General features: G+C 47.7%; 1 protein-coding gene across 1 annotated transcript; it reads right to left on the bottom strand.

Annotated features, from left to right (window-relative positions):
- Positions 1-1,877: 1,877 nt before the first annotated feature.
- LOC119375021 (kelch-like protein 10) lies at positions 1,878-11,664 on the bottom strand. Its single transcript, XM_049411128.1, has 12 exons — positions 11,408-11,664; positions 10,522-10,738; positions 9,497-9,703; positions 8,374-8,576; positions 7,662-7,740; positions 6,932-7,131; positions 6,292-6,460; positions 5,823-5,977; positions 4,994-5,172; positions 3,591-3,710; positions 2,453-2,578; positions 1,878-1,891 (listed from the first exon to the last, which is right to left on the bottom strand). Exons 1-12 carry the CDS (start codon positions 11,662-11,664, stop codon positions 1,878-1,880), a joined length of 1,926 nt encoding a protein of 641 aa, XP_049267085.1.
- Between the last annotated feature and the right edge of the window lie 16,148 nt (positions 11,665-27,812).

Raw genomic sequence — 27,812 nt, 5'->3', positions numbered from 1 at the left:
ATTCTTGACTTTGATAAATCGCTGCGCCAGGGAAATGATAGGTGCTTGTACTCCGGAGGAGCAGTCAATACTGGGTCTGATAAATTGTTTCTGAATATTAGTGAGCAAGATCTCGCCATCGTGATGTATGCTTTTAGCGGGATTGATCTGCGCCAAAAGCTACACTTTTTCTAAACAATTTAACAACAAAGCTTTGTGCCCGGGTACCCAGATCAAATGAATACATTGTATATGTGCGGGAACTAGCACTTTAAAGAGCTTTAGTATAGGCATGTTACCAGATGCGGAAAGGAGGATCACACAGATAATGGGTGAGTTATAATTGCAACTACTGTAATTGACATAAGTAACTTGCGTAAAGGTAACATTATTGCCATAAATTAAGCAAGTAAAACTAGAAATAAATCAGGCAACCGTAACGAAAAACACGAATCGAGTTCAAGGCAAAATGTTCCTATGCCAGATCTTTCCTCTGACTTCGATGCGTCCATTGCCATAACAACATCCGTTGGTAGAGTATTTAGATGATCTTGCAACAACCCATTTGAAATGCCGTGAGGTAGTAATTTCGTGTGGTACGGAAAAATATCGCGTTAGAAACTTTCTGGACTATTAGACAGTCACAGGAAGCACTCGCGAACTTTTATATTTAGTAAATAATGTTTCAAAAAGCTAAAAAGTATGATTCGCGGTTTGCGAAATCTGGGCGCGTTACGGTACGAAGAACTTTATTTAAAGATCCGGAGAAGTGCCACCCCTTAGGGTGACACCGCGGGCCACTGGGCGCGTTCTCGGAGAAAAATAAGTCGGGATCGCAAATGAAAATTAGCTGAGTACGGTTAGAGGGTCATTCGGAGAATCTTGAGAATGTCTGCACCGTGAGAAGGTTAAATCGGCATAAAATGTGTAGCGTTCGCGCTTCCAGTTGCAATACAGCATTTGGCATATATTTTGGAAGGCCTAAACACAGCCGTAAAGCCTCTCGCTATAATAGAAGTAGTGGCCGAAGCTTGTATGAGCCGGCACACGCTTTCTTTGTCCTTCTCTCCATAATCGTCGTCGTCGTCTTTGTTTGGCTACCAGAACACGTGCGCCGATTTCTCCGACACAGGATGCAATAACTCTGATGGGCGAGAGAATGAGTAGAGACAGGGAGAGAAATAGAAAGAAAGGGAAAAGGAGGAGGAAAAAGCGAGTACAGAGAGTTAAAGGAAAAAAAAGGAAGCAAGAGAAAGTGAGAAATAGATACAGTGGGTTGCGCCAGGTTGTCAAGGAACAACCAACCAATATATAGAAGGCGGGAGAACGACTGCAGAGAGAGAGAGAGAGAAACAGAGCGAGCAAGAAGTGGGAAGTAAAAGTGTGAGGGTAAAAACCTAGGCAGAACCGACTTGGTGCCCACAAGCTCTGCTCCGTCCCAACCTTGCGTTTCAAAGCGTTTAACAGAAATAGGCACATTTTAAAGGTGTCGCACCCCTTAAGCAACTTTATTTATTTATTAATGGTTAGGCGTTTCGAAGAGGTGTGTATGCATTGAGAAGTTGCTGAGGTGACATCGCACCATGTCTTACTACACCACTCGGCGCTGCGCACACAAGAGGTCGCACCACACGTCGGGCCGTATACGTCATCGCCGACGTGGCCGCGTGCTGGCGCCCCCCGTAAGGCAGCGCTTGAATCGTAAGACAACTCGCAGGAAGCTTTCGTGCAACCTTTTATTTGCATATTTTCTTGGTACTGGTCGACTTCTTCGCTCCAATTTTTCGTCGACTTGCGGCGTGTCTAAGGCGGTGCTCGTGCGGTGGAACGCCCATGCCTGCCGGTGGATAAAATCCATGGTCGTCTTCCGCGCCACTGATCTTGCAAGTGGCGCTGGGCTAGATCCATGAAGCTGCAGGGAGACGGGGAGAAACAAAGGCAGACAATATTAATTCTCGGATTTTTACCTGCTGCGATGTGACAAGAGACAACCCGGAAAGAGAGTGAGTGCCATAGAAGGCCGGGACGCCAGCAAGCGAGGGAGCCGGCATTCCTGCATTCCCCCATATGCGGGTGAATACAGATGGGGCCGCCGTATAGAGGGTTCGAGGTAACGATACTATTATGAGGGACGTCGTAGGGGAGGCCCTCCGGAAATCTCGACCACCTGCGGTACTATCCCGCGACTTTTGGGTCTGTAGTCGAACGCCATAACCATTAGACCACCGTGGCGGGCACCGGTGTGCTTACCGCTTTAGAAATAGATGTGGTTACTTCACCTTGCACTACTATGGTGGGAATCGTTGCGAATACAGTTGGATGAACACGGGAATAATATATTGCACTCTTTCCGTCTACCTCGTATTTTTCCACCCGACTGTATGCCCAACGCTTCCCACCGTAGACCACTTATTACTTTGTAAGCAGAATAATATAGGGGTGACGATTGTAAGCCTTCGCGCTGACGACACACCTGGATCTGCGACATCCCGAACGACGCAGGCGGCGGAGGCGCTGCAATTGGTGCTGATCTGCGGCGCCGTGAACCACCTGCGGGCGGCGATGTCGTATCTCTCCACAAGTTGCACGGTCGTCATGCCTGTTTGGGAGATAGGCAAGCGAGATCATTACCATCTTGCACCAGCCGAATTATCTGTAACCAGACGCGACCGCCAGCAAGCACACGGTTATGCTTCAGCGCAGAGGAGCCGCCAGAGGAACGCGACGAGCGTATTTATTCAGAGCCAACCCCACATCCGTTATCGCCTGTCACGAAGAACAGGATATATAGTTCACACGAGAACTATTGCAAATGAGTTCTGTGGGATTCCGCAAGGTTGTGGAAGGGTAATAACAATAATAATATCTGGGTTTTAACGTCCCAAAACCAGGATATGATTATGAGAGACGCCGTAGTGGAGGGCTCCGGAAATTTAGACCACCTGGGGTTCTTTAACGTGCACCTAAATCTAAGTACACGGGCCTCAAACATTTTCGCCTCCATCGAAAATGCAGCCGCCGCGGCCGGGATTCGATCCCGCGACCTTCGGGTCAGCATTCGAGCGCCATAACCATTAGACCACCGTGGCGGGGCTGTGGAAGGGTAATGAAAGGTATAATCGACCAGCACCCGTTTGTAGCACGAAGCCACTAGGAAATTCTCAACGGAACGTTCGCGTTCATGTGCTTCGAGTTGTTGACTAATTCGCCCTCTCGCCTTTATCCTGGTAGCTGAATTGGTAGAGCGACTGCCCCGGAAAGGCATTGGTCGCGGGTTCGATCCCCGGAGGACGAAGCCCCGAGAAATCAGCTTGGAAGTGACGTGCAGAAAGAACAAATGCAGTTGCGATTAATTACATGTGGCAGAGCGTTGGGTATACCTCGCACAGTGAATATGTGGATATAGGCGAAGGATAAGGAATGCATTTCTTCCTTATCCTTCGCGTGCTACAAATGGGTGGCCGTCAATTATCCCTGTAATACACGACAGCTACCACCGCACAATTCGCACGATACCAAGCCGCTCTACCACACGTAATTGTTTATACATGCAAGAGAATCGCAGCTCACAGCTACATTAGGCTACTACCCAAGGCATTGATCAGACTTACCGTTGAATCCGCCGATGGTGTAGATACAGCCATCAAGGACGACGGCGGCGAAGTTGCTCTTCGCGTGGGGCATGCTGGGCAGCTCGGAGGAGCGAGCTCTCCTGACGTCGAGCTGCTCCACTGCAAAGCGGGAAGGAAAAACTCGCGAGTGAATTGCGTGAAGGAAATAATTGGCTCCATCTTGCGGAAAGCTACTGCAACGCAGAAATTGGAACTCGTGGTGCTGTTCTGAATATGTTTGCCGAATGTTATTGCAAGGATTTCTCTGTCGTATACACATCAAGACGGCCTGATAGGTTTGGGCCGATTAACGCTGGTGGACCGTGCTGTACGTGGAATGAAGTCACGAGAGACAGCAGCACAACAGGTCACAGCATGACTGTGGTCAGTCTTTGTTGGCGATTGCGCGCCATCTTAGAAGGATTTTGGACGCTTGCCCCCTACACACGGGGAAAGGTCCGATGCACTGCCAGAAAGGTATACGCATGTTGGACTTGAGCATGTTCTCTTGTCCGCCGCGGTGATACAGTGGTAATGGTGTATGGCTGGTGACCGAAGATTCGCGGGCTGTCGGAACATGACGGCAGTGTGTGGCTTCCCTAGAGCGCTCATTTGGGCCAGTACATGTATAATAATTGTGGAGTATTTACGTCCCAAAACCACGATATGATTATGAGGGACGCCGTAGTGGAGGACTACGGCGTCGCTCCACTGCTGTACATATACCAACTGGCCCAAATAAGCACTCTAGGGAAATCACAGACTGCCGCCATGTTCCGGCAGCTCGCGACATCGAGCCCGCGAATTTTCGGTCACCAGCCGTACCCCATTACCAATGTACCACCGCGGCGGACATGAGAAAATGCTCAAGACCACCATGCGTATACCTTTCTGGCAGTGCATCGGACCCTTGCGCCCTGTGAAGGTGGCAAGGGTCCAATATCATTCTAAGATGGCGCGCGATCGCCACAGCTGCCTTTGACACAGCATAAAGGTCAAAGGCACGGCTGCCTTTGACACAGCATATTAAACGTACACAATTACAAATAAAGCAAACGTGTACCTTTAAGTATGACCTTGTTGGTGGCACCCGATCGCCACAGCTGCCTTTGCCCCACCATCAAGGTCATACTAAAGGTACACGCTTACAACCTAAAGAGACGTGTATGGCCTTGTTGGTGGCGCTCGATTGCCACAGCTGCCTTTGCCACACCATCAAGGTCATACTTAAAGGTACACGATTACAACTTAAAAAGACATGTACCTTTAGGTATGACCTTTTTGGTGGCGCCCGATCGTGTACCTTGTATGACCTTGTTGGTGGCGCACGATCGCCACAGCTGCCTTTGCCACACCATTAAGGTCATACTTAAGGGACCCCATTACAAATGAAAAATGCGTACTGCTGGAGAGTCGCACGACGCCATTGTAGCCGCCGATGATGTACAGCATGTCCTTGTGGGCGACCACCTTAGCGCCGCTGCGTGGAGATGACATGGTGACAATGCGCGTCCAGGTGTTGGTCGAGGGGTCATAACACTCGACGCTGTCCAGGACCGTGACACCCGTGAAGCCACCAGCGCTGCGATACGTTCATAATACCGTGGAATGTCACTCGATACAATTAGTATATTACGTTCTTCGCGACATTCGGTTCAATCCCCATCCCTACCCCATCCCACTTCATCTACGTCCAAAGCGCCACGGGAGCCAGAATTAGCGAACTTTTGGCTAGTGTTAGCTGTGTGCTAACGTACAGCAAGCATTTACCGAATGCTAGCCTATGCCGCTAATATGTCAATATAATATGCAAATTTTGGCTAGTGTTTGCGGTATATTACGATAACTACTACTAGCTGCATATCAAACTACACACTGCCAGCGTCTTCTATCCTGAAGGCGTCCTAAACTGCACAACCTGGAGGGCTAATGCGCAACCACAGACGCCTAATGTCGGCGAAAAGCACAGTTTTCATCTAGACGGACAAGTGGAGCATGCTCCGCGATAGCGTCTCTGCTAGCTTAGGGAAGTGTTTGGCCATTGCGTACCCTTGAGGCAGCAGTAAGGCATCGACAGTAATCATATTCATCTACCACCGGAAATAAATCTGTTTCGTGTGTGACGCGCGCCGAAAAGGGTTGAGAAAGGGGGAGCAGTCCAGCTATAGTGGCAACTAAACTGCGAGGCGCACCGACTCCGCAAAGCAACGTGAAGTCCGGAAACCAACTCACATGTAGATGCGCCCGTGAGCTGCTGCGGCGCTTGCGTCGCTGCGGACCTCGATCATGTCGGCCACCATGGACCACTGGTTTGTCTTGATGTCGTAGCGCTCGACCGTCTTAGTCCGGGAGCGCCCGTCGAAACCGCCCATGGCGTAGATTTGGCCCTGCAAGACAACCAGACAACAAGCGCCCCTAGCGATTACTAGCTACACAACAGTCCTGTAAGGTTTATAAATGCATTCTGTGAGGAAATTACTCATGCGATATTCAATGCATTGTCGTGATGGTTACCATAAAAAGTGGGCGAAATCCAAGGATATTTACAAACGATTCGCTACTACAAATACCTGCTATGCTAGCGTATAGTTGTGGCAATTGTGTGACGTGCAAGCAAATGCTTCTCCTGCCATCGTAAGCCTAGCTCAAGCTAAATATAGCTAAAGCTACAGGTGTCGCGATCGGACCTGTTGTCTCTTACCTGCAGAACGGCAACGCTGACGTAGCAGCGTGCGTACGCCATGTTCGCCTTCGCGCTCCATCTGGCCAGGGGCACGTCGAAGCACACGACCGAGTGGTAGCACTCACGGCCGTTGAAGCCGCCCACGAAGTAAATGCAGGAGTTAATCACTGCCGCGCCGTGGTAAGCCCTGCGGTGGTTGACGAATATCGCTTCAATTTCATAGATTATTTCGAGTACCCAAGCCAATTAATTTATCTATTTGGCCTCGAATAGTTATCGATATATATAGTAGCTGCGAATAAGCTGATCAGCTTCAATGTACCCTTACAAATACAAAGTCTCGTACAACACTTTTTCGCATACTCCTATGCTAGTAACAACAGTTTAGAAGGACTCGTTGCGCGACATAGACCACATATTAGACAGACCAGGTACAAGGTAAAGCTCAGCCATTACCCAGACCAGCCTAAGAACCTGCGCTTGCGCTTGTGTCTGGTCTATGTGGTCTATGTCACCCAACAACAAGAGAAATACGCGTACGTTATACGCACAATACAGCGCGTATTCGTATGTCCCTACTATTTACTGCATTGTATGCCGCTATCTGACAATTACGCAGACCCGAGGCACAACTGCAGAGCGTGAGGGGACAAGTTACCTGGGGGAGGTTAACTGGCTGCCCATGACGCGCCATTTCTGGGCGCGGCAGTTGTACGTGTGCATGTTGTTGGTGGCGCCCGACGTCCATCCGCCGAAAAGGAACAGGATGTCCTTCGGTATGCGAGGCGTGAGCCACTGCTTCGGGGACAGGTCGATGCCGGCCACCTTGCCAACCTCCATCGAGTGCCGCGTCAGCGTCTGCGTGGACAAAATGTTCCGTACATTGACAAAAAAAAAGTGGCCAGAGTGAACCCCCGGGCTGCTTTAGGTTGTTCGTGTGGTATAGGGTGTGGATGTGATCGAAATCGTTACTGGCGCCCTCCTGTGGTAATTCACATTACTTGTGAACAGTCGCCAATGATGTCGTGGTTGGGACACTGCCCCTGGGTCTGGCTATCTCGATAATTGGTTAAGCGCAACGTTCGATATATGAACAGACTTCGTATATTGTCCGCGTTGTCGTGGAGCGAGGTCGCATTAGGTATACGTTGCTGGGCGCGCAGCGATGAACGCAATCAAGTACTATAGCACTATTTCCTTCGTTTCTCGGTCCTGCACAATAAATATGTTCCGAACCGTCGCAGTCATGTCAACAGAAGTGGCTAAAATCGCTCGAGTCTGAACTGAGGCGCGCCCAAATCAGAACTCCTGAACTAAAACCCGAAGGCGCCTGAAAATCATTAGGGAGTCTGTAAATCGCGCCCCCTAAGCAGAGAAGTGCGACTAACCTGATGGATGACGTTCAGCACTTTCAGGCTGTCTTCGTCACCCTGGACTTCTGGGTGGGAGACAACCTTCTCGAACTCTCTGCAACAAAGCACGAGATCGTTCCGTAAGCAGTATACGGCCCCAACTGAACCATTACACAATAATTTGTTCATGGTAGAATTCCCGGCATGCTGCCCCGCCACGGTGGTCTAGTGGTTATGGCGCTCGACTGCTGACCCGAAGGTCGCGGGATCGAATCCCGGCCGCGGCGGCTGCATTTTCGATGGAGGCGAAAATGTCTGAGGCCCGTGTACTTAGATTTAGGTGCACGTTAAAGAACCCCAGGTGGTCAAAATTTCCGGAGCCCTCCACTACGGCGTCTCTCATAATCATATGGCGGTTTTGGAACGTTAAACCCCAGATATTAATTCCCGGCATGCCGTTGGGTTTCTTCTTTAAGAACCACGTTCGCGTGTACATTTCTTGCGGACCCGCTTGGGCACCGCCATTTTGGGCTGTCGACATTGCCGTTATCTGTGTCTGTATTACTGCATAGAGTGCTGCGCATGAACGGGGCTGCACAGATATTTTCGGTATTCTGTGCATATTCTTAGTTCGTTAGTTCGACAACTAAGAAAATATTTCTGCTTGATATCAAGATGGCAGTGCCCATAAATCAAACATGCTGTCCCGTATATACGCGTGGCTTATGACGTCGAGCGTGCCACTCACGTGACGCTGCAGCGTACGAAGCGAACCAGAGGCAGGAACTTGGCGAGGTATCCCTTCCTCGCGGCTGCGTCGGCGGCGATCCACTTGAGGATGGCCTTGAAGGTCTCCTCCACCTCGCTCGGCGCGTTCAGCCGGTCGTCTTCCAGGATGCTGCGCATCTCCTCTGGCGTCAGTGCCTCGAACTGCGCGCTTTTCTTCCACACCTGCGTCACGTATGCATATATATATGGGCGTGTTCCAGTACTCGCCATGGGCGCTAAACAGGCACTTAAGAGGAAGAGGTCATTCTCACATAGCCGGAAGCCACGTGAGACGCTACGCGAGACATCTTGGCCAAGGCATTATCGGAGACCAACACTATGCAGGCTATTTTGTTGTCCAGGCAAGATGTTGGTCAAACCGAAGGCCGACTAGATCGCCAGCTCAAATGTGGCGTCACGTCGCGCAGACGTAATGGGGCGCGTTCCATTTCTCGGGTGTCTCTAAGCTGTCAACGCAAACTGTTGAGAAGCACTAGATATTGTGACCTTACTGTCCCGTTTCCGTCCCGCAAGATCCTTCAGACGAGTCTAATGAGGTTTTTTCAATTGCGACCACTTACACCACAGTTACTTCCGCTACTCAGCAACAGAAGCACTCGCTATTTACATATTTAAGGTTTGGGCATGTCTGCGACCTTTAATATCCCTACTGAAACATTCCGTATGCAATTCCAATAATTTCATACGTTTCCATACGGAATCAATATGTTTTCCGTATATTTTTCATATATTTTCTATATATTTCCGTAAGATTCTTACGGAAACATACGGAATTATTGGAATGGCATACGGAACGTTTCAGTAGGGATAAGAATCCTATCGCCACATTACTGTCACGCAAGCCCCTTTAGGCATGTTCTGGTTACTAGTTTACTAGTAGGTTACTAGTAGAGCGATTGCTATACAAGGCGGGACCGCTGGATAGTGACATCCAAACACTGCTAAAAGTTTGTTTGAATTCTACACTTTTTCGGACAGTCGTCGCAGAAAAGCATGCTTTCTATTGCGGTCTGTAAAGGGGAAGGCGGACAGAAAGGCCCCAGGAGCAAGAGGGTAGGAAATAAAATCCGAAATGTTCTTACCTCATCGAAGTTGCGAACCATGTATCGAAGGGCTTCTCCGGCGAGGTAATTGTATCCGCGGCTGGTGGCCAGGTGGTAAGTTTCAATGCAGTTCTCTGGTTCGAGATCCTGCTTCAGGGTCTTCAGGCAGTGGTCTCGAATCTGGATCAGCTGCGTTGTAATAAGAATGGCGTGTTGCGCCGTTTCTTCTTCTTCTGCTTCCAAAAGCTGGAAAACGTTGCGAAGTCACAAGCGCTCAAAAAAGAAGATTACGCGCTTTAATGATACAACCTGAAAACATGTTTATTCGATTACTGCCTATTGCGTTAAATGAACCTCGACCTATCTAACAATAATAGTTTTGCTTGGGGTAATGTAGCGGAATACTCGGAAAGACCAAGAGGCAGACAGGAGTACGCCTTTACTTCTTTCTAACTCCTGTATGACATTTTCTGCTTCAATACCACGTCTTTGACTGCTTATCTGCCGTAGTAATATGAACCTGAAGTGGTTTTACGTTAGCGGCTCGCTATGGAGGTGACTGTGATTGGCCTTGTGTGGAGATGGTGAGCGAGTCAACTAAAAACGACTTCCTTGGCGATACTCGCAAACCCACAAACTTAGTAGTAATAGGCATCTAGCCACTCATGCAGCCATTCGCCCTCTTTGTTGGTCACCAGGGCGACACTGGGAGACGAACTCGTTAGCTATTCAAATACATAGTTTGGTTAACTGGCTAAGTTACTTTGTGAGTAGGCCCCTAACAAAACGTCCGGGCTGTGAAAGGCGTTACGCATCGTGCGGTCCCAATACGAACCATCGACCTCACTATCAGTATAACCGAAGATGTGCACGAAACAGGCTAGAGATCATGCTTAGTTATGGGAGCGCTCCATGCGCGCAACCTCTGAATGAAATTTGATAAAGTCGTCTGGTCGGGAGGAAGCATTGGTGAAAATATTGATGGACGCCGACCAAGGTAAATAATTATTTATTGAAGTTTCGAGAAATCCATTCTCTAAGCTCCTGCACAGCCTCCGACTGACCTTTAGCCTCTCGGTGAGTTCGAGCACTTCAGCGATGTTGTGTGTGCCGATACGCTCGTGGAGCGGTATGTGGTAGGCGAAGTCGACCAGCAGCTCGATCATGGCACCTTCAAGGTCCTTGATCAGAGCTTTGATGGGCGGACACCCCACCTCCTTCCTTCGCTCGGGAGCCATGCTCTCTTTGGCAAGAGTAAAGAGCTTGTAGCAACCTGAATATCTGCAAGCAGAGAAAGAATGGAAAGAGCATAGGGTGTGCTCTCAGTACCAATAGCTTGTGGACCACGACATATAAGAAAAAGGTTAATATTGCCGCTGCTTCGACAGGCAAGCTTTTCGACCTGCACTAAAACGCGCTAACAACATGCATAGTGCAGATCGGCCGAATGCCGTCACATATTTGACGACGCCTGCACATACTAAGCAAAAGGAGTTCAGGCAACTATCCTTGGTAAGCATTAGCGAGAACTCGAACGGACGGAATATCCAATTACCAAGAAATAGGATACCATTGAGAAAACAACTTGTAGTCTTATCGGCTCGCATAAGCTCCAATATAGCCGAAGCTTGTAATGAAAAACCCTAAGGGATATGGTCGCTCAGGATTCTCGGGCTCCGATACACAGTGGCGGATCGGCGGCCCCCTGACTCAAGCAGGACAGAACCGTGACACAGGAAGTACACTTAGTAAGACCACGGCTAGGAACAGAACTATCATGAGCAGCGAGTCACTGCTTCTTGCTTGCATTCCGAGGCGGAATGTTAAACCAGCAGGAAGCAGTCAACGAGCGCAAATAGTGACGGTTGGACACCCCGAGACGGAATGTCCAACCGACACTCTTTGCGTCCCAAGGCAGGAACCATAAGTATCGCAATTAACGTCACTTACTTGGCAGACATCACGAAGCGATGCGCCCAAATCTCCGCGCCGTCGGTGGCGCGGAAAACGACGTCGCAGAACTGGCGCGTCTTCCGCTGTTCCCGCAATCCCGGCATCGCCCTGGCCGCGGAGCCCGGCGCGAACTCCCGCTGTCGGCCGTCGTCGATGAAGAGCTGCGTCGCCTCGAACGACGCGGTGAGCATGCCGTCCTTGTCCGCACCGTTGACGGCGGGATCCTTCACCGCGGCTTCAGCGGCGGCACACATCTCGGTTGGAGTCCACGAAGGATCGAGCGACGGGAAGCTCGGGTAGGCCGGCCAGCAGGGGTCCGCGGACAGGCGTCGTCCTTCGGGCACGGGGACTACGACCGGAGCAACCAGGGACAGCCGTACGCCGGTGCGACCGAGAGCCGACTGAGTAGCTGGCCGGGGGTTGGCGGTTTATATAGCCCGCGGAATGGCTTTACCGGCTTTTTTCACGCGCGGCGTGGCGCGTAGTTGGCCGTTGTTGCATTTCCCGTCCTCTTCTTCGTTGTTGGTGCCGTAATTTTAATACCACAAAGACTGATTATGAGGTCAGGTCCATGGTCTAATAGCAAAGTTCCTCTGAACTACGTCTGGTTTTGTGACACCAGTTTAAGTTGTGGCTGTCAAGGTTCGCGTCATCCTGTCCAATACGGCTAAGGAAGACTCGTAGTGGAGCTCAACCAAGAGAGCAACAGTTGGGTGTCTGGAGTTCTAAAAGACGATGCTAAAGTTCCTGCGCGATGCCGCAGTGCCATGACCCTTTTACTCATGGATGGACATAACTTTCTTTAGAGGTCCTGCAAGTTTTTGAAGCCCAGGCTCAGGTCTCCCACGACGGGACGTCGAGATGTTGTCTCAGCGTCGCATCGCGCTGCGCAGCTCGGCGGCCCACCTCAGCAAGAAGGTCAAGGGGTTTGGCTCGTTTCTGTACTGGGCTTGAAATTCCCGCAGCATATGTATCTTCAATAAGATTTGGTTTGTCTGATTGTGTGACTGTACAGAAACGTACCGTAAATGCTCTTGCAACGCTCACGCATAAGCGTTCGCATTTGTTCACATTGATTTGTTGATTAATTGATTGAGATAAAGAGAGAAGAAATGCTTATTTTTAGACAGCGCTTTTGTGTGTCAGTTGGGTGGTTTTAATGCCGTTTCTCCAGGCGGCGCTTCCTCTTCTGGTCCTGGTCTGATATTCCCCTCCACCCTTTGTTTTTAGGCTAGTGCTTGGGTTGCTGCTGTGCGGTGATTTTCTGCACTGTTCAACCATGGGGTATAGTGTCGGGGTCGACACCGAACGTAGGTATGAACGCTTGAGGGAGAGATTCGGAACGATAGGATCCTGTGGATGTAGCTATTCGTTGACAGGTTTTCTGTCGCTTCTCAAGTTAAGCTGCGATGAGTCTTGGTGAGGGCGCGGGGTTATGTTCTTTTAACGCGATAGCGTTAGAGAGCTCGTTTCGCAGAAATTCCGCCGGCAGCGTCGTTGACGGCGTCGCTTGTCAGCGAAAACTCATCCGCGGCCGAAAAAGCGAGAAAGATACAAATAAAATAAAGAATAAAAATATTCGGTCCCATTGAGGATCAAACCCGGCTGTTTGCGTGGCAAGCAGGTGTCCTACCACAAAGCCACGATGCTACTTGCAACTGCTTCGCAAAAAAACACTACATAAATTCGATTTAACGCATTTTGTTCGGCAGGTGTTACGAAGAAAATGAGCCCATTCGGCGATTTGTAGGCGCATTAGCGAGGCCATCATACTACGTTTTTGCGTGACGCTATGCTTCGAAAAAAATGCCAGGCCTGCGCGGAAAGCGCAGCACAGTCACAGCGAAAGCTGGAAGAGTGGCATTTCTAGAGCCCGTTGTAAACTATCTTGGGGCTACTAATACATGTACACTAGCAAGGTACCCACTACGCCATAAATCACAACATTTTGAAATTTGTGAAAACGCCATTATTCGTCATTGTGCGCAGAAGCGAGGTTGTTCAGCCATGGTTGAACATGTATTCTAATTAATTTGTTGTATTATTGTGTTCTGTTTTTTACTACATTTTTGTTATATTACCCACCCCCTCTGTAACGCCTTTATGTGCCCTGAGGGTAATGTAAATAAATAAATAAATAAATAAATAAATATGTAAGGCATTATGTGCACTTTGTTTACGTGACGACTGATGACGATGAAGAACTGTGGCTCAGCCCTTTGTAATGGGTTGGAAGCTTTAAACGGCTCACCAGTTACGTAATTCGCATTGTGTGACGCCCGGTCGCTATCTAACTCTCCCACCATGCAATATAACACATTGACGTGAGAAAGAGAGACAGAGAGAGGGGGGAAGAACTTTATTGAGACCCTGAGGAAATGGATGATGGGCTCATGGGCTTCCTTGGCAACCAATGCAAGTGCACTTGCGAGGAACCCACTTCGCTATAAATCATAATTTCCGTGAAGTAGGGAAGCAGCCACTATGCCATTTTCCGTCATTCAACAGAGAGCCGTAGTACCCGTTAAAAACATTTAAGGCATTATGCGCACTTTGTTGGTGTTGTGCCTGATGACGATGAAGAATTATTGCAGAGACCCTTGTAGTGGGTTGGAAGCATCCAACAGCCCACTCGTTGCGCAATTCGCATTGTGTGACGCCTGGTTACAGAATTCGCGTTGTGTGGTGCGTGGTTGCTATTTCACTCTTCTACCACACTAAATTACATATGTTAATGTGGTTCCTTCTGGACATGAAGCCCGTATAGCGTCGTTTTGCAAGGCAGTTCCAAGCACCGGCATGGCTCTGAGGTACAACACTGGGCTCCCACGCAGAGGGCCCAGGTTCGAACCCCGTTCCATCCTGGAAATTTTTTCTTATTTCGTTTTTTTTTTCGGGCGATATTGGTTACGGACACTGGCGGCGGCGGCGGCGGCGGCGGACAACTACGCCACCAAAAACGGCCGTTGAAATGATCTCATAACAGCTTTCGCTGTAAAAACGCCAGGCCTGCGCGGAAAGCGCAGCACAGTCACAGCGAAAGCTGGAAGAGCGGCATTTCTAGAGCCAGTTGAAAACTCTCTCGGGGCTACTAATACAAGTAAACTAGCAAAGTACCCACTACGCCATAAATTCCAATATTTGTGAAGTTTAGAAGCACCTACAACGCCATTATTCGTCATTCTGCGCACAAGCGAGGTTCCAGCTACACACCTGTAAGGCATTATGTGCACTTTGTTTACGTGACGACTGTTGACGATGAAGAATTGTGGCTCATCCCTTTGTAATAGGTTGGAAGCTTTAAACGACTCACCAGTTACGTAATTCGCATTGTGTGACGCCCGATCGCTATTTCACTTTCCCACCATGCAATATAACATACATTGACGTGAGAAAGACAGACAGAGAGAGGGGGGAAGAACTTTATTGAGACCCTAAGGAAATGGATCATGGGCATATGGGCTTCCTTGGCAACCAATGCAAGTGCACTTGCGAGGGACCCACTACGCTATAAATCATCATAATTTCTGTGAAGTAGGAAAGCAGCCACTGTGCCATTTTTCGTCATTCAACGGAGGGCCGTAGTACCCGCTAAAAACATGTAAGGCATTATGCGCACTTTTTTGGTGTTGTGCCTGATGACGATGAAGAATTATTGCAGAGCCCTTTGTAATGGGTTGGAAGCATCCAACGGCCCACTCGTTGCGCAATTCGCATTGTGTGACGCCTGGTTACAGAATTCGCGTTGTGTGATGCGTGGTTGTTATTTCACTCTTCTACCACACTAAATTACATGTGTTAATGTGGTTCCTTCCGGACATGAAGCCTGTATAGCGTCTTTTTGCAAGGCAGTTTCAAGCACAGGCATGGATCAGAGGTAGAACACTGGGCTCCCACGCAGAGGACCCAGGTTCGAACCCCGTTCCATCCTGGGAATTTTTTCTTATTTCGTTTTTTTTTTCTTATTTCGAGTGATAGTGGTTTTCGAGCGATAGTGGCCGGATTTCGCTATCGCATTCAACTCTTAAAGGCGAAGCTTAAGGGTCCCCCAATTTTTTTTCTAAACTGTAGTTTTGCAGAGCATCGATGTTCTAGTTGGAGACTTCGTTCCCACTCCTTAACGCATCCTGCAAAGTCGCCCGCAAAGCGTGAGCTTGTATAGAAGCCTCCGCTGCCTTATTCACCAACAGGCCCTCGCTGACCACGAAGGTTTAGATGATTCTTACTATGTCTTGGTCTTTCAAGCCGTGCCTTCTGGTTGCTACCCGTCGTAACAAACGACGGTTTCTTCTTTTGTTATAGGGTGGTCGCCAGTCCGCCACTGTATATATGTAGGCCGAGAATTCTGAGTGACTTGGTACCTGAGAGATTTTCACTACACTCAGACAGTATTATGGTTATGGGATTTCACTATTTGGTGATATTCCCTCGCTGCTCGCCGTTATTATGAGAAGTTTCACGATGCATATTCTCGAAGGCATCATACATACAGCTTTAGACGCATCGCATACTGCAGTGAAAAAATACGGACAAACTACGGTACACAAAAGCTGACGCATCTGATCCCTCAACTACTGAATGTACATCCCACAATTACCACCATCGTGCAAGAAAGCCGCTCAGTAGTTGCGTTTAAAAAGAAAATACACACGTATCTACTAATGCTTCAAAAGTAATTTTTTTTTCTAGGTGGCATCGCTCAAGTTGTTAAAATTGACGTGCATCTGTCATATTTTCATTTAGTGAATAGTAATAGCATGGTTTTGTATTCAACAAGTCTGGATATTTGCACATATTCCTTGCTTTGTCTCTATCAAAAAAAAAACATGTTATAATACGCTATTGTTATCAAGTGAGTCTTGCAAACAGGCCTCAAAATGTTAATGTTCTTCTAACGATGTTTTATGTACTGTCATCAAAAATTATGTAACTGTGGCTGCTTGTTCGTTTCTAATTTTTTAACATGTATACATCACTGATCCTTGTGCACTTTATTGACTGGGACGGGTTACCGCACTTTGTCAGGCATAAAATTGCCTTTTTGCTAACCCTGCTCCTTATCTTACATGTATGATCAATCTACAGTACACTGTACTCTGTAACTGATTGATGACTGAATAAACAAGATAAACGTATACACCCACAAGTTCCGAATATATTCGGGCACATGCGAGCCCAAGAACTTTTGGGTAGTTTCCTCAATGGTCCACTGCTTCTCGCTGCACATCGTGCTACCTGTGCGCGTATGTGGGTACACTGTGTAATGTTAGCAGACTATGGAGCGCGGCGTCGGTACGTGGCGGCACCCTGTAGCAAGAAGCGCATCTCATCCGAACTAGGCTCTTGATTTCTGTCGTCTGTTGGCCGCTTGCTTGCTATGTGCTGTTTGACGTCAAAGAGCAGGCGCCGGCAGCTCCGAAGAGAGTGAGGACAGGCTTCTGTATGAAAAGAGAGCGGCTGGGAAAATAGCAACTTCGCGCTCCGCTTGTGAACTGCCCTTAGTGCGCACGACCACTGGATTTTGATGAGCTGTTCTTAGCCGTGTCTGCTTGCTGCAGGATTTTCTTTTCTCTCGAAGCCCGAGGGGCAGTTCATGACCCCTTTAAGGTTGGCTTCTCCACAATATGTTAATATTTGAGGAGAAGCCTGTTTCACAGGGGTTCTGGTTATCGAAATCTCTTGTGCGTGCGTGTTGTCTAAGAATGACTTGATTACGCTATAACATTGCCCACGTGCCTATGACATCTACGTAATAGAGGCTACTTCATCGCGATGTTAGCGTGCCAGCTTGCTATGATGTCATTAATTTCTGTGACGTCGTCGGCTCAGCTCGGTCGCTGATAGGTTTATTTTGCGATATCTAATCTAAAGTTTAATACTCGAAAGTTGAACGTGGACGATGATAAAAGGAAAGGAGAGGTGCATACTACCCAATGAAGGTCTATTCGCCACTAGCTTACCGTGACGTCATCAGCAGCAAAAAAAAAAGGTATATATAAATAAATTCGTGACATCAGACTGACGTTCACCGACAGTGATGTTTTGGCGCGAAATTCAGAACTTCGACCTTAGTTGTACGGTCGTGAGTCAATTGAGAGAGAACACCGTAATTACCTTTTAGAGGTCATAGCAGCTGAAGGAAGTTGGGAAGCTCAAAAGCGTTCCTAGCATTAAATGCTCAAGCGGAACGGTATCTATCGCAATTCAGTACGTCATATTCATATCGGCGCATCACAAGTAATCATTCATTAAATACGAACTAAGCGTTCTCTAACATATTTCGCACGACTGTATATTGTACTACTGCATGGGCTCGGGCCTACCCCATAACGTCAGGCCTGCGCGGAAAGCGCAGCACAGTCACAGCGAAAGCTGGAAGAGCGGCATTTCTTGAGCCCGTTATAAACTCTATCGCGGCTGCTAATACAAGTACACTAGCAGCGTACCCACTATGCCACAAATCATAATTTTTGTGAAGTTGAGAAGCACCCACCACGACATTACTCGTCATTCTGCGGAGATGCGAGGTACCATCTGTAAGGCATTATGTGCACTTTGTTGATGCGACGGTTGATGACGATGAAGAATTATGGCTGAGCCCTTTGTAATGGGTTGGAAGCATTAAACGACCCACTAGTTACGTAATTCGCATTGTATACGCCCGGTCGTTATTTAACTCTCCCACCAGGCTTTAGAATATGCGTTAACGTGAGAAAAGAGAGAGATGGGGAAATGACTTTATTGAGACCCTGAGGAAATGGATCATGAGAGCCTTATGGGCTCCCTTGGCAACCAATAGAAAAGCACTTGCGAGGAACCCGCTACGCTATAAATCATTATAATTTTTGTGAGGTAGGGAAGCAGCCACTGTGCAATTTTTCATCAATCTGCGGAGAACCGTGTTACCCAATAAACACCTGTAAGGCATTATGTGTACATTGTAGATACTGCGGCTGATGACTATGAAGAATATGGCAGAGCCCTTTGTAATGGGGTGGAAGCATTCAACAACCCACTTGTTGCGCAATTCGCAGTGTGTATTCGCTTTGTGTGACGCCTAGTTGTTATTTTACTGTTCTCCACAGTACAATACATATGTTGATGTGGTTCCTTCCGTACATGAAGCCCGTATAGGGGTCTTTTTGCGAAGCAGTTTCAAGGACCGGCATGGCTCTGAGGTAGAATACTAGGCTCCCACGCAGCGGGTCCAGGTTCGAACCTCGTTCCATCACGGATGTTTTTTCCTATTTAATTTCTTTTTCTTATTTCGCGCGATAGTGGTTACAGACACCGGCGGCGGCGGACAACTACGGCGCCAAAAACGGCCCTTGTTGTGATCTCATAACAGCTTTCGCTATAAAAACCCGGGCAGGCGCGGCCCACGCGCCGGGCCGGCCCGCTTAAATTAGTTTTCACGGCGGGCCCAGGCAGGGCTCGGCCCTGAAACTCCGGGTTTATGGTCGGGCCTGGGTTTGAGGTAACGGGCTCGGGTCGCGCCGAGCATGGACTTTGCTCAGTTCTTAAGATTGTTCCGCATAACGTTGTGCATACATATATGTTTCACCTAACTCGAAGAACGCATTTCTTTACGTGGGGCAAGCTATTGTGGAGAATTTTTATGAGGGACAAATACAGAACTTCTTTTGCTTCTTGCATATGGGGCTATTTCATTTATCTGCAACGGGTGAGCTAAAAGTAAATAGACCAGGCGCTTATATAGTTAACATCTCACTATTCTGCACTTTATTAATTGCATTCGCTATTATTTTATATCCCAAATCTTATTTTGTAATCACAGTAATAAATGTCATATAATAAATTTATGCCTATAACTTATCATCGGAAGAGCGATCACAGAGCTCCAAAGCGGGGCAACTTTCTTGAAGGCTCCAGCGGTCCACTAAAACTTAAGGTCTGCGCGAAGTCTCGTTACACAGAATCACTTATAAGGACACATTATTTTTCCACGGCTTCCAGTGGTCATGTGACGTGACATGCGCATCCTGCTTTGTGTGCCCACATTGTTGACCTCTGAGCTTTCCTCTTGTTCCGCTGCATGGTGCGAGAACTATATGATACTGCCGCAACATCGTTGCAATGTGCGGGAATAGCACAGGTCCATTAAACAAGGTGTGGGGCAAAGTACATTCACTTGATGAAATATCTGGCTTGAAAAAAAATTAGCCCAACTTGCACATAGTCGCGCAAGGCTGGGTGAAAGCAGAGCTGGTAGACTGATGGACAAATCGGTGCACTTGTTCTGGGAGCGAAGCAGAAGAGGAAGAAGAAGACGAACATAACGATGATAACGACGAGAGCGCGTGCCGGTTCATGAATATGATCGTTTTTTATGTCACACGGCAAAGTATACTTGCGGTAGTATACTAGACATGGCTATGCTTTCTCTCTCTCTTTTTTTCTATCATCTTTTTTGTGTATGTTGCTTTCTATCCCTTTCTAACTGTGTCTATTTCTTTCTCTGTCTTTCTGCCTTTTTCTATCTTTCTGTCTTCTTTCTCTTTCTTTCTGTGTATTTGTTTCTCTCTCTGTGTGTACTCGGTCTCTCGCCTTCTGTCTTTTTCTCCGTTTCTATCTATCTATCTATCTATCTATCTATCTATCTATCTATCTATCTATCTATCTATCTATCTATCTATCTATCTATCTATCTATCTATCTATCTATCTATCTATCTATCTATCTATCTATCTATCTATCTATCTATCTATCTATCTATCTATCTATCTATCTATCTATCTATCTGTACTCATTCTCCCATCCTCCTTTCCCTACTCCTTGCCCTAACATCTCTCGTCCGCGCCCTCAGTTTTCTTTCCCACGATCTTGCTGTACTATACTAAACAAACAAGGCCCTGCTGCGTCACCGTGCCTGGATAGCACAGCGGTTAGGATGCTCGTGTTCGGATCGTGGGTACGCGAGTTCGAGTCTCGTCTCGGCAAAAAAAAAAAAATTTTTAAGCCAAGAGTTCTTGCTCTCTCTTTCTTTCTACTTCTCTCTCTCTCTCTTTCTTTCTGTATTCTCTCTTTGCACTCGTTCTCTCGCCCGGCAAATCGGCACACATATTCTGGTAGCGAACCAGGAGAGCACTGTCTATTCCCAAGTGACTTCAGCTCGCAATGCCCTGGCTGCGGGGGAACGTGCGATTTAGAGCACATGCTTTGGCGGTGCCTCTCTTTGCGTGGGGATAAGGACCTCACAGAGCAGAACTGGAGCTCGGCCCTCAAGAGCGCGGAATATAAGCATCAACTCTGGGCTGTCCAGAGAGCCTGCGATGCGGCGGTCAGGCTATGTCTAACTGTCCCCACGTGGGAGCGGCCCGCGGTGTCACCGCGCCTCTATCACTACATTTGGACGAACAACGAATATAAATCGATATATCTTCGTTCACCTCGGGTAGTCGGGTAGCAATCGGGTAGTCCGATTGCCACCTTCTACCGGTACAACATCGTCAGCAAGGCATACACCATTATAATAGGGAAAAAAAAAAGAGCGCGGTGCATACCATGCATAGCATTCACCGCTGAAATGTGCAACGAGAAGCCCCAAAAGAGGAGTTTTATGTATGATATTAAAGGGTGGCACGTGGTTCGAGAACGAAAGAAACGAAGGGATGAGCTGTACAGCTATATTCATTCTGCAGAAGTCCGCAAAGACATCCTAAATTTGCTCCAGCGGTGGAAGAACAACGATTGCCGACGCCTTTACAACTCACAAGGCCGATTTAGTGCACCCCTGCGTCTAGCGCAAGGGGTGAAACTTTAGCGCGGCAGGATATGTGATGCACCAGCGCAGGGCGTGCTTAAAGGGACACTAAAGAGCAAAACGATTTTTCACGTACTAGTAAACCACTGTTTCACGATTCCAAAAACACCATGCTTGCCGCGAGAAGACGTTTAGTAAGCGATAAAACGCACAAAAACAAAATGTGGGTGGCGACGCCACCTTGAAGTTTCCGCACCATTCGCCATGACGTCACATATTTTGAAGGCGCCTACTATGGCCTACGTACTTCATAAGCGATAAAAGTGAAGTACATTGTCCTCTGAGGGGGCCATAGACTTACCACACCAAGACCGAGGAAATTTTGTTGAGGAAATGGCGCCAAAGTACGATAAGTGCACTTTGAAATCCATGACGTCACGTGTGGAGATTTCGGCGCGAAATTCAAGAATGAACCTTTGAACTTGATTTTCTCCTCTATTAATAAACATATGGTGGTGAAATTACCGACATTAGTTCTCGGCGTACAATTTATCAATGCAAACCGATTCATTGTTTCTCTTAATGTCCCTTTGAGCCTGAATCTCTTGATAATTTGATTTTTGCATAGTAATTTAAAAGCAAACAAACTGTAAACTATGCCACAGAAGCTTGTATAGTGTAAACACTAGCGGTGCTGTGATAAGAGGGGGGGGGGAGGATCGGTACCATGAACAGTTGCTTTCTTTTCCTTTCGGCTGTGCAAAGTACACGTGGTACACGCTGTTCGTTACAATTTCTCTCTAGGTTTACGTAGTTACAACAAAGGTTATAAATTTGACTTTGTCCCCCTCTGTTTCTCTTGATGCGACAAAGCGCTACTATGCTGAAGACAGGTTCTACAAATCTAGAAGGGTGTACGCTTGGGCTTGTTGGTAGAGCATACTTTAAATTTCCATAGAGAGCGCAATAAAAGCAGAAAGGGAACAAAGCGTTCTGTTCTCTGTCCCCTCGGTCTTTATTGCGTTCTCTACTGAAACTGAAGTCATGTTGCAAATCACGTTCTTTGCTACAACATCTGCTATTTACAATACACTCTTGACAATTCCCATCTGTATTTGCAGAAGAAAAAAAAAATAGGCACCGTATGCCGCCGCCAAATAAACCTTCATAGTGCCTGCTCAACTGTTTCCACCGTGAGGGCGTCTGTACAAGGAATTACTTGTAGATTAAAGCTAGGGGTGTGCGAATATTCGAAAGTTTCGAATATTCGTCGAATATTACATTCGAAATATTCGTATTCGATTCGAAAATCGTGTATTCGAAAAGTTTCGAATAATCGATAACTTCGAATATTCAAAAAATTTGAATATGCGATTCGATTATCATGCATAAAATAACTCGTCTTCCACATTTGTCCTGCGTTCGTATAGCTAAAAACGTTACCGAGAGGAGCGATAAACATCGCAAGTACACGGAGGCACGATATCTGCCTGCGACGAGCGCCCCAATACGTATGATTTATTGCTGCTGCATCTCCGACGTGCAGCGCTGTTGGCGATCATGTAACCGTACATTTTCAATATTATGCGGCCGTAACGTGCCGCACTACCACTCGTTCACTATGCGGGACCACTTCTGAAAAAATACAGTGACCCACGTGACTGGTGGCGGACTGTAGGCACCTTCAGATACCCCAGTCTGGCAAAGCTTTGCCCCATGTACCTCGCTATACCAGCCACTTCTGTTCCAAGCGAGCGCGCCTTTTCAGTGGCGGGGGGGGGGGGGGGGGGTTGTCTCTGTTAGAAGGGAGCGCCTGCTGGCTGATCATGTGGAGCAACTCATATTTCTTCATGATAACATCTAGTCATTACTTTCGTTGTGCCGTGATATTTGCTTGTGTTGTGATGTGCATTGTGCTAGCCTGGACATTGTGTTCTGGAGATAGCAGTGTATGTTGTGTTGCCAGTCAGGCTGTTAATGTTTTTTCTTTTTAAATAGCTACATCATACTACATGTTAAATAAAATATTGTTACTGTGGAGGCATTTTTCCTTTGATATTCGATATTCGATTCGATATTCGAAGGTGGATATTCGTATTCGATTCGTATTCGAAAAAATTGATATTCGCACACCCCTAATTAAAGCATACGTTAGCCTATAGCATGCGCCAACAAAACGCAGATATTTTACTACTTAAAGCGCCTTGTTGTCGACTCCATGTTCGGAAAACACCACCTAGATTATTGGCTCGGGCCCCTGTCGGGTCCGATCTGCGGTCAGGCCGGGCCTGGTAGGTGAAATTTCTTCCAGGGTTCGGGCCGTGCCCGGGTCTCACTTTGAGTCTCCGGGCCGGGTTCGGGCGGGTAAACTTCAACGAGTGTCGGTCCGGGCCAGGCTCGGGCCGAGAATTACGGCCCGTGCAGTGCTCTATTGTATATGTCTCAAACATATCCTGAACACCGCGAACTTAACGAAAAGAGAGTTCTTAAGGTATACGTACTTCGTCAGAATGAACTGGTTAACTTCATTCTGGCGCCCCTTTAAAGGAGTGCTGACACGAGTTTGAGGCATCGCAAAAAGGGCATTTTTAGTTTCTTTGGTATGTATCGTGCTAACGATCTGCACGCACCAGAGCCAGGCAACACGTAAAAAATACTTTACTTGGATTTTAAAGTTTTCGTCACACAGCATCTGCAAGCCAACCCCACCGCGATGGACATTATCACGACGAGTCAACACAGTTCACTGGGTTGGCCAACTCTGCGTCCTGCACGCAGTCTAAATCGCAGAAATCGCTGTCGTATAGTTGCTGGAAGACAGCTGATTCATCGTTGTTTACGTGCACCACGTTTACGTGCACCTAGCTACTGCTAGCACTGCTAGTACGTCGCGAGTTGCTGTCTCCCCGTCACGTCAGACTGTGCTTACACTGCAGTGCCAAGCCACCCCCGCGATATCGAAACTGAAAGTGCCTTTTAAAGGCAGCGGTATTAAAAATATGTGCAATACATTCCCTGGCACCACGGTACCCTTTTTGAGGTTCTCGAAATCAATGTTTTTATTTAGAGCAATATCCGAAAATATTTAGAATTCGTGTCAGTACTCCTTTGAGCAATAACCCGGACATTCGTTTAGAAAATAGCTTACGAAAGCTCGGGTCTCTGGCCATCGAGCGTTTTATTGCACGAAAAGCGCGCGTTAATACAGCAGCCTGTGAATAGCCGCTTTCCTTCAGCGCGCGTTACACAAAAATCAAATCATGCACGCCCATAGCAACCGGCTAGTAACGAAAAACCGACAGGAGTCGAAAGCGCCACCGGCTGCGTGCACGCTCTAAAAGACACTTGACACTTTTTTTTCAGACGTGGCTCCAATTTGCATGCAAAATCAACCGACACCGCACGTGCGAGCCACCCCTGTTACCACAACGCCTACGCCGCCCATCAGCACGTTTGTTCGTCGCGCGCACGCAGCGTGGCTCTGCGGCAAGCGAGAACACTTTGCGGGGGGCGATCTGCGTTCGAACCCTGGAATTATTACGGCTCCCTGTGAGTTGCGGACACCCTGCGGCAGCGATAAAATGCTTCATTGAGAAACACAAGCTCATAAAACAATACAAGATAAACGAAACGCCAAAGCAATGGCGAAAAACGCCATCGAATTGAGGCAGAAAAGGTCTCCTAGCGGTCACACCGCGCGGCCGCGTGTGTCCCCCGGTTTAATAATTCATGAAGCCTCAGCGCACGTCCGTGAGCTGCGGCGAAACGCTCCGCCGCTTGTCGCGAGATGGCGCTAGCTGACAAAACCGCAGTTGCCTCTATCGACACTCGCTCGCTTATATCGATGCGATCATCGCCTCATGCGTCGGTCGCCCCACGTCGTGTCACTCCTCAATATCGTTGTTGTGGCGTCTGTGCGTATGTGTCTGGGTCTTTAGAAAGAGAACGAAAGTCTATATGCTCGTATTGACGACGCGCTTAATATGTTATGAGCTCCGGTCCGGTCTTCATGTACTCGCGAAGTTTATCGTCGCGTCCTCTCTCGATCTCGTCACGCTAAAAAGTCACCTTGCATACCCACGGCAGGGCTACGGGGGGTGAGTGAGGGGGGGAGGGGGGGAAGGTCAGATGTGGGATAGCTGCCAAGCAAGCGTGTGTTGCGGTAGAAGCTAAAATAGCGAGTCCGACGCCGCAGTGAGATGGCGGGTTTGGTAATCGAAAAACAGTGCGTACACTTATGCACCGGGTCTTATACACACCACCTAGCGATCGTCTCTAATGCAGAATCGAAAGCTGAAAGCGAAGGCGACGGGAGACTGGATTTGAGTATTGGATTTCTTTCTTTCTTTCTTTCTTTCTTTCTTTCTTTCTTTCTTTCTTTCTTTCTTTCTTTCTTTCTTTCTTTCCTTCCGTCGCATGTTCCTTACGCTGTCAGCCCATCATGCTACTGCGACGCTGACAAGTAAAATGTATGTATATCGCGAGCTGGAAAAGGATCACCTAAAATGAAATCGGGTCCGCGAAAAAGCGAAGGTTACGAAGGAGAGCGCAAATTGCCGGGGACGGACTGGAGACGAAGAAACGCGCTTACCCTGTCAAGATAATAAAACGTTTTCGAGGTTGATAGGATGTAATGGGCGTCTTATCACCGCCGCACTTCCTTTCGCATATTTCTTCTTTCGCTTATTTTTTTTCTTTAACTGTTGTTCGTCTTTCGGGAGAGCGACGGTTTCTTACTATTACACGTACTCGGACAGTAATGCGCGTATCTGGCGTGAGATTTCGAGCGCGAAATTTTGGCGTGTGTGTAAGTTTGTGGGTGCTTTCTTGCAACGTACGTGTGCACATTTCTGCGCAGAGCTTTTTTTTTGCTTTTTTTTTCCTCCTCGCCCTGCCATGCTCCTGCGATTCGAAGAAGGCGTTCTGCCGATCGCTAGTGTTAAAATGGAATTTTAAATGCGCTCTCTTGAAATCTGTTCGAAGTATGCGCTTATTCACGAGTCTAGATGAGACGCCACAGAGGTTCTCCGCATGACGACGGTCTTTTTCGTCGCAGTTTTTGACCTTTATAAAGGGACACTAGAGAGATAAGCCATTTTTTTTCTTTTTGGCATCAGTAAATTGTCCTTCTCTATGCCAAAAGCACAAGACTCGCCGCGAGAAGACGTTGGTAGGCGAGAAAATGCGTTCAGAGAGAACGCAGGTGGCGACTCCATCTTGAACAACCCGCACCAATTCTCTGTGACGTCATACATTTTGGAGGCTTCTCCTGTAGCCTACAAAGTTACTGATCCATAAACATGAAGCACTGTTCGCGTGAGCAGACGCTAGGTAGGCGAGAAAACGCAGGTGGGGACGCCACCTTGAAGCTCCCGCACCAACTTCGTGTGACGTCATAGATTCTGACGGCGTCTTCTAAAGCCTACATAATTATTAATCGATGAACATGAAGTATACGCGTTGTCCTCTGAACGGTGAGGGGCCTAACGTACTAGATAGATAGATAGATAGATAGATAGATAGATAGATAGATAGATAGATAGATAGATAGATAGATAGATAGATAGATAGATAGATAGATAGATAGATAGATAGATAGATAGATAGATAGATAGATAGATAGATAGATAGATAGATAGATAGATAGATAGATAGATAGATAGATAGATAGATAGATAGATAGATAGATAACTTTATTGTACACCGAGGGAGGAGAGCCGGGTTTTACCCCGACCCCCCTGCGGGCCGCTTCCACGTTGGAACAGGCAGGGAGTACCTGCCCGCGGCATCGTGGGCCCCTTGGATTGCCCGAAGCTGACGGTGACGATCCCTACTTTTGATGGCGGAATAAAACCCTTATCTTGGGATGATTTGCGCCTTGAGTTCCTTGGGTATGTGGGGGCAGTGCCACATCATGTGCTCAAATGTACGCACACACCCACAGTCCGGACAGTCATATATCTCCTAACGTACTAAGTTGGAAGAGATTTTATTGGGCAATGTAGACAAAATATAAAAGAAAAGAAGAAGGGGCAAATGGTTTACGATTCGTGACGTCACGCTGACAATCGCACGCGGAAATTTCGGCGCGAAACATAAAAATGGGATATTGCCCTCCGTTTTCATTTCTATTAGTAGACCTATGATGGTGAAATTAACGAGGATATGTAGTTTTAAAACGATAATTTGTCACTCTAAACTGATTCATTAACTTCACTTTAGTGTCCCTTTAACTTATACTAAACCCGCCATTTGATAGCTTAGCAGGCTGAGGTGGTGCGCTGCTATGCTCGTGGTCGCGGGTTCGAATCCCGGCGCTGGCGGCCACATTTAGATGGGCCCGAAATCCAATAACACCCGTGTACTTAGATGTTCGTACAAGAACCCCAGGAAGTCAAAATTAATCTGCAGTCCTACAGCATGCCTCCTAATCGTATCGTGGTTTTGGCACTTAAAACCTCATAATAGACCCTTTTCGCAATTGTAAACCTAGCTTTCCTGCTATGCAGTTTGACCAACTAATGGCGACTAGTCACTTACTGCAAACAGCGTGTTCAAGCGCATTTTGCAGCGCATTTTGACGTGGAGAATGTAGACTCGGCTCTCTTGACATAAACACGCATATTAGACAAGCCCCCAGCACGTGCAACGAGGACCTGGTCTCCACTCTAGGCAAGA

The sequence above is a fragment of the Rhipicephalus sanguineus genome, chromosome 11 (assembly GCF_013339695.2).
Source record: "Rhipicephalus sanguineus isolate Rsan-2018 chromosome 11, BIME_Rsan_1.4, whole genome shotgun sequence".
Classification (NCBI taxonomy): domain Eukaryota; kingdom Metazoa; phylum Arthropoda; class Arachnida; order Ixodida; family Ixodidae; genus Rhipicephalus; species Rhipicephalus sanguineus.
The sequence above is the reverse complement of the archived record's forward strand: the minus strand, read 5'-3'. Positions and strand labels throughout refer to the sequence as shown.